Source organism: Leiobunum rupestre, chromosome 2, assembly GCF_980474605.1.
Source record: "Leiobunum rupestre chromosome 2, qqLeiRupe1.1.hap1, whole genome shotgun sequence".
Classification (NCBI taxonomy): Eukaryota; Metazoa; Arthropoda; class Arachnida; order Opiliones; family Sclerosomatidae; genus Leiobunum; species Leiobunum rupestre.
In genome coordinates this window covers 42,752,393-42,766,955 of record NC_143385.1, presented here as the reverse complement: position 1 = coordinate 42,766,955, position 14,563 = coordinate 42,752,393, and the positions used below count along the sequence as shown (strand labels likewise).

Here is a 14,563-nt window from a genome sequence, read left to right as displayed (position 1 = left end):
CTAAGGTTAAATAATTTTAACGATAGGATTCGTTAGATTGAACAGTAGGGGTAAGCATTCATTTTGAACCAAAAATATTATAAATACACGTAATATTAAAGGTATCGATTTACAAATATAAAAATATTTATTAAATTTTACGAAAGTTTGTTTATAGTATTTATGATAGGCGTTGACACCTTTTCACACTCAATTTTAAATACAACTTTTTGCAAATATTCCATTGTCTTCGACAGTTTCTTGGGGTACTGCAATTGGAAAGTGTAGAACCCAGAAAAAATTGAGGCAATTGCGTTTTCTATAGTAGACACTTCGAAGCTGACCTTCTCTATAAGAATTTCAAATGACGATGTGAATAAATCGTCGCTTGAAAATTTAATGACAGGATCCTATAAAAGAATAAGAAATAAAAGTGTTAAAAATTGTATTTAAGCAAATTGAGTAAAAAACATTTTCCTTACATTTTGTGTGTACCAATGATTTACGCACTCGTTAAATAACGTAGGTAACGTTATTAGGCACGCTTTTAGTTCGTGCTCTAAAAAGAAATCGAAATTAAGTAAAATGAAATGATAATGAAAAACGTAGTTTTAATGAGTTCCACAGTTACATACCCTCGAAATCCACTTCAGATAATACTTCTTTCTTAGTTTTCAACGCTTTTAAGATATTTACGCAAGATTTTCGGCTCTTGATAATATTTAGGATCTTTTTGGTTAGGGGTTTAAAGTGATTATATATTAGTTTATCAGCAGATGGTCTGATATTTTGAATAGAATTGAGTTCCTTCACTAACTAGAAAAACAAATACAAAGAATTTATATTAATCATTTACCAAAATTAAAACAAATCCTGCTGTTTACCTGGTTTTTCTGTATCAAAAGTGGAAACCTTTCGGTCACCGATGAAACCGAGTTAGTATATGCAAAATTTTGCCTCCATTGAGCAGTACGAAACATTTTTTCCTCTAAAATGGCAGCATTTGGATGAGATTTCTCCAATTCCTTGGATAAGGCCTGAAGATGAGATTGAACGCTGTAATCATCGTCTGAAATGCGTGCGAGTGCCTTCACACATATTAATAAATAAATATATATATATATATATATATATATATATATATATATATATATATATATACATACATACATATATATATAAATCACGAAGTAATTTAGAAAAAAATGTTAATTTTACAGAAGATGATCTTTTTTGGTTCCAACGATTTTTCTTCTGAATTTTCTACATGTTCTTTTGGTTTCCTTTTACCTCCAAAAATATTTCTCATTTCAACAACTTTTTCATCGTTCGCTGGTAAAGCCCGTCTGTCATGTCTTATTTTTGTTTTAAGTGCTGTAATCCACGTGTCCTACGAATTCCAAAAGATATTTATAAATTAAGTGCCCTACAGAAAAATTGGAAAACCATAAAATACTTACATATCCTCGTTGATTTGGCATGCGATCTTTCAGAAACTTGTGTTTTTGAATTAAAGCCACACCAACTCGGTCCAGTTTACCTCTTTCAAAATACGTGCCATATTGCTGCACATCTTCGAAGAGGATGCTAATAATCTTTGGTTTGTATATATTCCCAAACACGGCGGTATCTTTCGCATCAATCAGCCGCATTATAGACGGTGGAAATTCAGGTACTTGGTAAACCAGCGGCATTTTGCGGCAATTTGAACTAGAACTTGAAATATCAGAAATGCCAGATTCGGTTGTTTCTACAGTTTCCCTTTGATGAGAAGACGTACTAGGAGCAAGCCTATAAAATATACCCAATATGAAAATTACTGGAAAAAAGTAAATGATATATATTACTTACAGATCAATCTGTTTTGACATTTCCTCTTCCATGCAGATTAATAATAGTTTTGTCATAGAAGGCGGTAGTCCTTTATTTAAGTCGTGATCCAACCAATCTTGGAAATCTTCATTAAATACTTGAATGGTCTTGATTTGTTGGTTGAAAAGTTTTTCAAGTTGAGCCAAAAAATCTTCAATAGTGCACGAATCTTCGCACTGGAAAAGCTTTTTGTTTCCTTTACAAGTGACGTGAAACTTTAGAGTGGTCATCTAAAATCATGGCAATTTATTGCTTGTGAGCTATTTTGTGGTTCAGTAATATAACATCATTTTCATCCAATTTAAAACTACTAAGTGCATAGTAATCCAGCTTTTCACCAGGTCGTATTACCTCCCAATCATTTATTTCCCGAACAACATAAGCATTGTAATGATTTAAATATTTGGAGCTGTATAATAATCTACCGCACAAGTGCCAATTGTCATTAAATTCCACAATGAAATATATTTTAAAAAAGAGGGGAAGTTCTTCAGGCACTGTGTTTACTGGAAAGATATATCCCGCTTTGTAGTGAACACCCGCGTAGTTAATTTCTGAAGCAATTTGCTGTACATCAGAGTTTAATTTGATAAATTGTCCTAGTGGTATTCTTAAGAGTTCAGGAAGCTGACTAAATTTCACTTTACTTAATTTTACTAGGTCACCATTTTCAAATCCTTTATCAGAACTTTGCTCCCAGCACTGCAGCATCTGGTGCCTTTTAGATATAGTTGAACACACATTTCTAAAATTACGCGATATAGACGCTACTGTCTTAAAATACTGGTGTTTGGCTTCAAACCTCATACACCATAAGCGAATAAGAGGGCCATATTTTTTAATTAATCTAGGATAGTGTATTATATAATGTATTTTTGGTATAAAGCGCGAATTTGGAGTTTCTTTAAGTAAACACATAAAATCGTTGATCATTTCGTAGAGATACGCTAGCCATCTGCAGTCTATTATTGGTGCTGTTATTATCTCTCCAATCGCAATTAAGAGTAGTAACAATTTCCAAACTTCATCATCTATTGGTACACTCGAACCAAAAAGTAATTGGAAAAGGTAAAGCAAAGTTTTATTTTTGAACAGCTGTACCCGTCAAAGTAGCTGAACCTACTAGTCTTGCTTTCGTAATTGGTACACTTTTGTTTTTAATATGTAATTCGCCGTAAGGAAAATATTCAATCTTTCTATTAATTTCATCGAGTGAAATAAAATGTGAGTTGATCATGTGATTGAAAACTAATTTTAGAATTAATGGAGCAACTCCTTCGTAAAAGTCGTGCATTAAATCGGGCGGTAGACTTTCAGTAACATAAAAATTTTCAAGTATTGAAAACGGAGATGGGCTTGTAACACCATATATTGACGAGTTATCTGGGTTTTCTAGCACTGCCTCTAAATGATAATTGTGTATTTCTTGGGTTCTAATTATCAATTCATTTTCAACGAAAATTGAAGATATATTTTCTTTTTTAATCATACATTGCCGGCAAATTCTACCCGAAAAGAAACATGTTGAAAAACCTCCAACACTGTGACTCGAAAGATTATCAGCAGATATTGTGGCTAATGCTCCTTTAACTTTTTGGTTTCTTATTTCAAAGCCATTGTTTTGAAGTTCTTCAAGGTCATTTAAAAGTGGTTTTAAGACTTTAGAATATCCGTATTGCTTTAAAATTGGATACTTTACTGCTAAAGCCAAGTTAATACTACTAAGTTTACTTCTACGGGAAGGATTAAAATTTCCTACCATGAAATATATTAAAGTAACCTTATGCTTGCCCTTTTTAGAGCCTAGAGGATTGTTTAACTGTACTTCGTCCAGGTAAAAATGAAGCCTTAAAGCATTTGGATCTTTAGAAAATTGTGGATGGTTTTTACATATTTCACCGTCATCATAATCAAATAGTAAATTAGGGTCACATCGTGGTTTTTCTCTTAGATATTCGTCCCATACATCATCATGAGATAAAAGCTTTTTTAAAACAGAAATTATTGGAACATAACTAAGCGTATTTTTAAAAGTTTTACCATTAATGTTTTTGGTTCCTAATATATAATCAACTGGCTCAACATAATTCAAATGTTCCTTGCAATATTTTTCTAATTTGTAATTACTTTTTATAACTCCCACCACAGAGTCTGTAATTACTCGAGCTTGGTTATCAAAATCATTTTCGCTATTATTGAGCTCTATTTGGTTATTTCTATTTAAACTTCTGAATGTCTCTAAACAATTTTCGATTAAGCCTGTTAAACTATTTGATACACTGCTTGTTACGCAAGCTGGCAACTTATGCTTTTCACGAAGTTCTAACATAAAAAGGGCCGCATTTTTATCTAATGAATCTTTGTTCAGTTCAGCTGTTTCTTCTACTTGTTCAAAATTATTTGGATCGTTAAGTATTGGGTTTTCAGCTGGAATTATATCATGATCTTCTTCATTAATCGTACCGTTATTTACAACATCGCCCTTTTTTTCTACAAAAACCCCTCCAGAAAAATGTTTCGTGTATAAATGGCTTCTAAGAGAAACATATTTAGTGAAAGGGCTAGAACATGATTCGTAACAACATTTAAACCTCACATTCGCCTCATGCGCGTGACAAATACGTGTATGTTTTAACCATTTTGAGACCGTATGACGTTTTACCACTTCAGTGCAAACAGTACAAGAATAAACCATGTTAAATGTGACCACTCTATATCTGTTTTGCAATATATTTCTGAAAGTAAAGTAATTTTCCAGTCACCTGACAGCTATAAAAAATGTAAGCTTATATAATAGATTCTTTTTGAGAGGAGTATTCACAGAGGCTGACATTTTCTGACTCCATAGGAGGGGACCAGGTGGGCGGAACGGGAAGAGCGAATATTTCTACAGTGGAGCGGAGTCAGGCGATGTCAACCGCCTGTGGAAATTGTGGGAGGTAAGAAATACGTATTTAGTAAAAACAGAATTTCGAAATCCGTGCTACATTGCATGAAAACACTCGGGTTTGAGTAAAAACGTATTTTCTCTCAATCGTATTTCGTAAAGCCGTTTTTGCTAAGAACTAAAACGCACATTTTTTCACAAATTTTAATTTAAATTAAATTATTTCTCATTAATTAGCAAAGCAACGCTTACTTTAAAATCATTTAAATTAAATATTTAGTTATTATATTACTTAACCAATTTCCTGCATTCAATTAAACATACTGACGCTTTATAATCTAGATATTTAATTTTATATTAGTTAAAAAGTAATAATTTGGTAGTAAATAGTTAGAAATAACGCATTATTTTAACGCTTATTACGTTTAATTTAATTTATTTTTCAACACACTGAAAAATACAGGGGCGGACTGTTAACCTTGGGGGCCGTGGGCTAACACTTATTTGGGACCCAAATTTATATATATTTCTATAAGATATATATATGGTTTTGTTTTCTGTTTATCTTCGGTTAAGCTATTATTTCTTTCGCTTATTACTGTTTCTTCATCATTTATACTCTCATTTTTATTTTCCAATACCAAAAACAAATTGGCACATTTTTCTATTTGTAATTTTCCTTTATACTGTCCACCAGACATTTTTTCGGTATTTATTTATTTTAATCTGTAAGCAATGAAAACATGAAATCGATTTCGGCTTTTAGTATAGCATAAACCAATAATCATCCGTCTTTTGTCATCACGTACCCTACTGCATCAGAAAAAATATAGAACTGTTCCGCTAACGACAACGTTTCGAGGGAAATTAGGTTTAGTTTCACTTTCAAGTATGTAACAAAAAAACTGTTCAACAAAAGGTATTTAACATAAATTATGATACCTAATTAAGCTATGATCAAAACTTTGAATTTACTTTTCGGTAAATATTATAAAACTTAGAAAACATTTTGCATTAAGCTGTTAAGACCACTAACCAGTGTAGTTTTACCCATACAACTCTGGGACTTTTGATTACAAACGCTAAGTTCAGGGTTATTAAACTATGAAAGCCTATTACTTAAGTATTATCAATGCCATAATAAATTAATGGCGTAATAAAAAATACAAAAATTCATACTGTTAATCGGCCAGATGAGTGAACTAGCGAGTATCCATAATTCAACTATTCTTTCCGTTAATCTACTTCCATCTACTTTCACTTTTGACCCGGTCACGGCCCACTGCGCATGCAAGGGCTGTACACGATCGGATAAAATTTCGACGGACTCGATCGGGCGTTCTACATTTCGGTTTTAAATATTTTAGTAGCCATCGGACTCACGACAGCAAAATTAGTATTTGAATAACACTAATACAGATGCATTTATATTATGTTTTATTATTTACTTTATGCATTTTGAAGGGTAAATTTGTTTTTTTTTATTATTTTTACGGCGAAGGGGGCTCTTTAATAGAGCGGTGGCCCTGGGCTACAGCCCCAAATGACTATGCCTAAATCCGCCCCCAGGACAAATAAGGTTATGATTTCAAACCTTTGATGGTTTAAACTTTTGTTACAAACTCAGTGGAAAAACCCTAGTAAATTCTAATGGTTATAATTGAAACCAGATTTGCAAATTAAACCTAAAAATGGTCTAATATTGAGATATTTGCAAATCAATTGTTAATTACACTACATTCACTAGCGACATTGAACTAGTTTAAACGAAGATAAACATCGAGATTTGATTGGACAATTTATTCAAATACCAAATTATTAAACAGTATAGCTATGTATCCACTATTTAAAACGTTATTTAAAAAATAATATATTCCCGATAAAATAACCGAAACATGAATTAAAACTTAAAGTCCACCTGCACCCAAAAATTAAAATTTAATATTTTATTATATTATATTTAGTTGTCAACACTGTCAAAATTCCATATTAAAATATTAATTATTTTTATAAGTTATTCCACGAAAACACGAAATCTTGAATGTATGACGTTGAAGAAACCAAACAAAATATATTTCACTCAAACCGCCAAATTTGCTAGCTCATGATTAAGTATGGCAACGTTTGGCTACACCCTAGAAATTAAAAAGCCAAATATCCAGGGCAAGTTATATCGCGTTGTACGGTGAAAACATACTAAACGTTAAAAAATAGAGGGCTCTGATTACCGTATCATGGTTTTAAATTCCAGGGGATGAAACTATCTTTAGCCCATCTGTATTAAAGAAACATTTCTAACAGGGAATAATTTTTACACGGTTGGCGCTGCTGTAGTCTAAATGAGTACATTAGCGATACGAATTAAATGTTATTTATATTCAGCCTGCCAAATGAGCTAGCATCTGTGCCGTCACTGATGCTACAAATAAAGTTATGCACACTTTTAAAAACGGAAATTAATTATTATAAAAAATAGGAAACAGTGCGGGTCATAGAAATCAGAAGGTAACTAAAACGATTTTTGCTATGGCGGAATCCACCGATGGCGGCCCCTCCCGCTAGTTTTGTTACTAAGAAAGTTTACCTTCGTTAGGAATAATGGATATTGTTAAAAGAGGGGGTTACTGACTAATCCGCCAGTTTCAAATCGGCGGGTGCCAGCCATTTCGATTAAGCGTTCTAGTCTGCCGTGATTTGCACAAAGGCATTAACGACCAAAACGTCATTTTAAGAAAAACTCAGTTTTGTTGCTTTTTTTTATCAATGAAAAACTTTCCCTCAGAATTTTCTGGAAAATATCCTATCTAGTAGTATTTTTTCTGCTCTTTTTAAATTTATAGTTCCTGATTGAAACTAGCGGTTCCTTTATCCCGATTTTTAAGTTAAATTCCGATGTGCATGGTATTTTTTGAGTTTTAAATGTTCACAAAGGCAATAATGCTTTTGCGCAAATTATTTAAAGGTAATCTCATATTACTTAAATTATTCGCACAAAAGCATTTAATGCTGATTGGATAAACCCATAAAATGCTTTTGTGCTAAGTAAAGGATGGCGCTTAATGCCTATTTGCGAAGTAGTTCCGTGAAAGTACCGAAATAATGCTTTTGTGACAAGCGTATATCTTAAAACCTAAGAGGGCTAGAAACAAACTGATTTCAGATTCAGAATCAGCACCACCAACTTACCCAGATAAAACTAAAACATTAAAATGTCAAAAATGGTCGTTAATGCTTTTGTGCAAATCACGGCAGTAGTTAGCTATCCGATTTCTATGGTGCAGGTGGACTTTAAACACTGACGAATTTGAGGTTTCTATTTCTAAATCGTTAACCTTAAGCTCGAGTTATTTAATTACATATTTTTTCAAGTAACATCTAGAAATAAGCGAGTAACATGTAGAACCACGGCCAACTTAGATATGTCCTCGCTCGCTCAGATCTAAGTTGGCCGTGGTAGAACTAAATGTAAGCGAAAGTTTTACATAATAAAATTCATTAACAATAGACAAACAAATAATCTAGAGCTCTGATTGGCTGTTGACGAAAGCTTTTAATTTTAATAAATTTAACTTTGTTAAAAATATCTACCTTACCATTAAATAATAAGACTACTTTTTACTTTTAAAAAAATAACAAATGCAATAACTTACCTTCGATTTAAACTGGGTCTTCTAAAGTTGAATCGAGTGATTCGAGTCGTTTCTTGGACCGTTACTTTTTCCTTTAACCTCGTGCGTGGCTTTGCCGAAATTTCCGTTGACCGTCTTTTCGCGATTATTTGATTTTAACCTTTAGACCCCCGTAGAATATTTTGAGATGCGTGCCCATCGAACCGGTATTAGAAATAAAATATTTTAGTCTTAAAAATATCCTTCTTTGAATAAAATAATTTTATGTACATGTACATTACCTGTAGTTGTAGTTATACGACAAGGCCTAAAAACTAAATTATCGCCACGACGGCACGTACGTACAAGCCGACTTGCCAATAGCTGGAGTAATGTTCCTCATTTTTATTGGGGGACGAAGCGTCGCATAAATAGTAGAATATCATAAGCGCCTATTTTAGGAAAATGTTTGAAATTCTTGGTGTAGTGGGTAAAAACGTATATGCAATATTTTGGAAAAGGTACTATTTAATCAATATTAGCTCCGAAGTAGAAAATTTATGGCAGGAACTAAATTTAATTGGCTTTATTTTGGAAAATATGTCACTTTTGTGGCAGGAATTACATTTACATAGCAAAAATTAAATTTTTTTTTAAAAACATATTGCTATAAGGTGTAATTGTTGCTATTTAAATTAAATTTCTGCCACAAAAATAACACCTTTTCCAAAATAATGCTATTTACATTTAGTTCCTGTCACAAAGGTGCCATTTTTGTAGCAGGAATTAAATTTAAATAGAAATATTTTTGAAAATGTGTAATTGTTGCTATTTAAATTTAATTCCTGCCACAAAAATTACATCGTTTCTAAAATTAAGCTATTTAAATTTAGTTCCTGGGAACGCATTCTTGCACTTAAATAACGATTTTCCCTATAATATACTTCTTTTTCCCCCACCTAAGTCCCCGGGTCCCGTTAGATGATGGAAAAGTTAAAGCATTTTTGCTCTTAAATAACATATTTTCCGAAGATAATTACGCAAAACTCTCGATTATTTTTATCGCTATTGTATCGTCTTAAAACGTTTATTTATTAGTCCGAGTTTTGTGTTGGTTTTTTTAATATTTTTGGTATCTTTTAGGATTAGCTTTTTGCCCCTCTTTCGTGATAGACTTTTCTACTTTTTCGCGATTTCAAATGTTATTTATTAGCCGTATAACCCACTGCATCAAGAATTTAAAAAATTTCTTTAAAATAGTATGATTTAAACCATTCCAATGTATTACTCGTGGTTGCTACTGCACCAAACCTTTGTAAACGATTTTCGTTTTGCTAGGCACGATTTCCATTTAAAATTTTCACACTGAAAGCCAGTAAATAATATACATGTAATAATAATTTCGTACTAAAAAATACTCAAACCAGCATTAATCGAAATAATTTATCGGAATCTGCCTCAACTTTTCTAAATCCATGGCAACGATGCCAAAATCCACTAATTGTGCGACGCTGCTCTGCTAAAGAGAAAACGGTTGCTTGAGTAGCCAATCTAAATAAAGAGCATTACTACGGACAAATACTTTCACGAGACGAGGCAATTAGCCATTTAGGTTACCATAGAGCCTTCTAGCGGCCACAGCAAGACGTTTGCCTAGCTGCTGGATTTCCGTCTGCTAAGGTCGTCTACTCCCATTATACGCAGTATTTTACCAACCTTGGTCTACTCCCAGTCTAGCAGAGGCCTAGTGTGTTTAGCAGACAGAAATCCAGTAGCTACGCGAGCTTGTCGCGTTGGCCGCTAGGTGGCTCTATGGTAACCTAAATGGCTAATTCCAAAGCCGTTTCCGTTTTTCTCTCTCCGCTGTCTGCTACAGAAAGCCTTAGCGCGCGCGGCGCAGTGTTGCCAGACCTTTTGAAAATTATTAACTATTTCCAATTTTACAACGCGAGCGCAGTGCACCCAACAGCCTAAAAATCATGGCACTACCCATAGAAATCAATTTAGGCCGAATTTAAAGCTCAAAACACTATTATTATACTTTAATAATGAAAATTAATTCGGCGGCGAAATATCGTTTAGCCATGTGTCCAAGAGAGGAGGGAGAAAGTGGGGATGGTAAGGAGAGAGAGTGTTCATTTTCGGATGCTGCTACTTTTTTTACTTACGATTGCACACTTCTTGTCTTTTTCAATGAGTTTGAACGCTTGTCTCTGGTTGAACGCTAAAATATGTCGATGTGTCCAACTATGAACGCTAGCGTTCAAAGTTGCACACCCTTTGAACGCTTTTTTCTGAGAGTGTAATAAGAAGTTATGCAAATCAGTTTTGCTTGACACTTTTACCTAACACGGTGTAGCCCCGTAATTTTTTAAGTGTAATTATTTTTGAAATCCAAAATTAAGCGTTTATATTGTCTATTTCAACGTTTGGTTTTCTTAACAAATTTCAAAACTCGAACAAAAAAAACTTTGTAATAATATTTGGTTGTAGCCATCCACCAGAAAACCTGTTTCAGTTTTTGAACTCTTTTCGATCGGAAGCAAACATTCCCGAAAGACGATGTTCTGGCTGGACCAAGCTGGCGGGACAGCTCTGGTTTTGCAAAATCACCGTCTGGCTACAACTCTTCCAATTTACTCAATGGAGGTTGCAGAATCGAATAGTCTTTGGATGTACCGTCTAACATTCAAGCCGATACTTAAACTTTAAGTTTAATTGATTAAAAAAAACCTTTTTTTGTTTATAAATTAGGAAATACGTACTACATTGGTAATCGGGGGGGGGGCTGTAATAATTCTTGCTCATACACACATATATATCCACTACAAAAGTGGCTAGCGACACTTTCCCAAGCTAAACTCAAACTGAATGTTCTTTCAGATACCTTGCTGGGAAAAGAAAACTCCCTGTTAAGGAGAAGGTCGTTAAAGTTTTGGAAGAAAAAGTGGGCTCTTCTGTCCACCGAGGGATTGCGTCCAGCAAGGGGTGAGAAGAATTTGAGAAAAGAAGAACCGTAGCATTGGAATCAATGGCTTATTCCCAGAGAATCCTTGCAGATGCAGTTCAGCACTTCATAGTTGGGCGTCAGCAGTCTAATGATGTACCAGACGAACTCCCTTAACATAATTGCGTTAAATCTTTACTGCCAGTTAAAAAATAGTGCTGAAAATCATTCAAAGTCTTATTCGATATCAAAAACAATTTTCGACCTTATGAATGATACTAGCACTGTTATGCCAAATGTCTTTCCTTGGGGTAATGGGAATACCTCTTTAAACACGTAACTCGCCATTATTTCTACCTCCTGGGTGGTGTGGAATAAAGTATTATAATCATAACTGTTCAGTGATTCTACATTAACTCATCAACCACACCCAGATCTACAAGTCATTTCCATACGGCAATGATTATCATAATCTGCAGTGTTTAGCTCGTCGACAACAGCCTGGCGTTCATTAGCAATTCGTGCAAATTCAAAAGCTTGGGTAAAAAATAACACTTAAGTAGTATATACATTACCATAAATTATGTAACAACAATAAATATGGCAATTAGTAATAATTATCACCAAATTGTTTCTCTGAGTTATTGTGTAATGAAGGTAGGGCTCAGCGATCGGATAACGGTTATCTACTAGTCAATGCACTCCATTGTGGAGTGATTAATTATTTAATACCACATTTAAGTTTAGATAAATTTACCAACTTTATCCATGAAAGTGTAATCGGTAAAGAAAATTTCCCTTTTTATTTGCCACTATTGTTGTGTTGGAATTAAACAAATTGGATAACTTTTACTGTTTCGGGCAAAACGAACCTACTTCCTGACAAACCATAGTCAAATAATTCGATCGTCTTTAGTCTGATGTTTTATTTAAAATATTAATTTGAATTATTTTTTTAAACAGATTTTATAGATATAATCGACTTAGCTATCTTATATATATTTTTAAATCAGATAATTCACCGTTGTCGAGCTTGTAAAGTAAACACGGGCGAAACAAACGTTTTTACTATAATTATCCATTTGTTCGGACGAAGTGTAACGGTTCACCACGCTAGCAGTAAAATATTGTAGAACTATTCTTTGATGTTTGTAGTATAGCCTCTCTGAGACAAGTGTGGGAAACAAGTTTATCCAAACCCCGGTGGTTTCCTTCAACTCTGAACCTTTAATGGGCCGGATTAAGCATTTATAAGTCCGTCCATGGGCATTATTGGTGGTAATTTCCTTCTGCCCACCACTGACAGTTGATATTTGTTGTTTATAAAGTTTATAGCAACATTAGTAGCAGACGATGGCCGGCGTTATCTAAGTGAAAAAACAAGTTTGCTCGGAACGTGCAAATGTTTGAACTGCTCAAAAAATAAGCTAAATTATTGATGGTGTTATTGAAATAATAAAACGATTTTCAATAAATGCCAATAAATGCACAGCCATCTATCGCCTTAAATATTACTTTTAGGATGTTACCTTTCACAACAAAAGGGAGCCTAAATTTACGTCATAGGTGATAGATGTTGCGTTAAGGCATGAAGTCAAAGTACCATCCTGCCGTAATGGTTTGCTTTTTCACTTAACATTATTAGAAGTCACTAATTTCTTATGACATTTCAATACAATATTTTTTATGTAATATAGGTCCCAATAGATTAAAATAGAGATAAAAAACTGCTACGCATATTTTACGATTATTATTTCCAAATCAAATTGTAAATATAGCCAATTATCTGTTCAATAAACATTACGATAAACAAAGATAAAAAACCACATTATATGTTTAACGATAATTTTTTAAATCCAATTATAATGAAATTATTTATAAAAACAATTATCTGTTCCCTAAACAAAACGGTAAATATTGGGTTACAAAACCACATAATATCTTTAAAAATTATTTTTTTCAATTAAATTTTTATGAAATTAATTATTTCCCAAAACGAAACCATTAAATTTAAGATAAGAAACCGCATAATACCTATTACGATTATTTTTTTATTATCAAATTGCAATGATATTATTTGAAAAAAATATTAACCATTCTCCAAGCAGAACGGTGAGAATGCGGTTAAAACTAAGGTATTTTTCGGTTTGCCAAAAATAACCGCGTATATAACGGATAACGGTTGGATAATGCCGAGCCCTAAATGAAGGTTAAGTTCAGCATGGAAACGAAGCTCCTTTCTAGGGCCAATGATGATCTGCTGGTCTCAATGACAATAGGTGGAAGGTTATCTTCCGGAAGGCTATCAAGTATCAACACAATATCTGACAAACTTTTAAGCTACAGTGAACGTGTTCCTACTCAGTCGTGAAAGTGCGCAGACCCTAGGGTTCTACCCTTTGTACATTTAAGTCCCTGGAGTAGGATTTAGGCTCTCCATTAACGTGGATGATGTTGCTTTCTTGATGGCCACTTGCTGCTCGGGCAGCCAAGCCACTCTCCAAATGGATCTGGACCAAATAGTGTCTGGGAATTCCCACTGGAAACTTCAAATGAACTCTAAATTTGCAAGATCATCTGCCTACATCACCCGATGAACCTAGCCTAATAAGTATGGGTAACGGGTTGCTGGGTTGTCTCGGTGTCACTCTCACTCCCCTGAGATGTCCATATTTCGTGGATTGTTTTGAAGGTACACCAAGCTCTTGACTTCCATAGCCTTTATCTCCACGGCTATTCCTTCTTTATGAAAATTTTTGGCAAATAAAATCATTTTCACCAATCTTGAAGCCCTTCTCGTCTGGTCCGGTCCTAAAATATTACAGCAGAAATCCACAACCTTGATATGGTCCTGAGGAAAGCAATCCACTGTGCCACATCTATTGGGTACTAGTCGTTTTATGTCACCGTCACTTGCATTCTTCGCAATTAACACACCTTTGCGTCGTGCAATCGTATCAAGCAGCTTGTGACCAAAACATTGATAACACAAAGCTATTGAGGCTATGTTCCACTTTACCTACTCAAGCACCAAGTGCACGAAAGCACTAATATTTCGAGGTAAGGTACTTCTTGTCTTTCCTCATTTCTCTAAAACTGTTACTTGCGGAATTATCTCCAAAGAAGTAGCCACAAAGCATTTGCTCTTCAGTAAACTTCTGGCAGATGCCGCAATGTTCCATATGTAAGAGTCGTGTGTGCCTCTAGACCATCGAGCAACAACGTCAACAAATTTCCACTATTACCACAAATCTTACAACAAGTACATTA

General features: G+C 34.0%; 1 protein-coding gene across 1 annotated transcript; it reads right to left on the bottom strand.

Moving 5' to 3' along the window:
• Positions 1-227: 227 nt before the first annotated feature.
• On the bottom strand, positions 228-1,862 carry LOC149957559 (uncharacterized). The gene is made up of 7 exons (XM_090167091.1): positions 1,831-1,862; positions 1,440-1,770; positions 1,247-1,369; positions 864-1,067; positions 615-795; positions 462-538; positions 228-328 (listed from the first exon to the last, which is right to left on the bottom strand). Exons 1-7 carry the CDS (start codon positions 1,860-1,862, stop codon positions 299-301), a joined length of 978 nt encoding a protein of 325 aa, XP_090023217.1. The 3' UTR covers positions 228-298.
• Positions 1,863-14,563: the final 12,701 nt, after the last annotated feature.

What these genes read in the sequence shown, in the direction of transcription:
- LOC149957559 (XM_090167091.1), bottom strand. Translation starts at nt 1,862, where the DNA reads ATGGAAGAGGAAATGTCAAAACAGATTGATCT. An exon ending in ATGTCAAAACAGATTGATCT is followed by an intron (nt 1,771 to 1,830) that starts GTAAGTAATATA and finishes TATATTTTATAG; the next exon opens with GCTTGCTCCTAGTACGTCTT. An exon ending in AAAGGAAACCAAAAGAACAT is followed by an intron (nt 1,068 to 1,246) that starts GTAGAAAATTCA and finishes ATATGTGTGAAG; the next exon opens with GCACTCGCACGCATTTCAGA.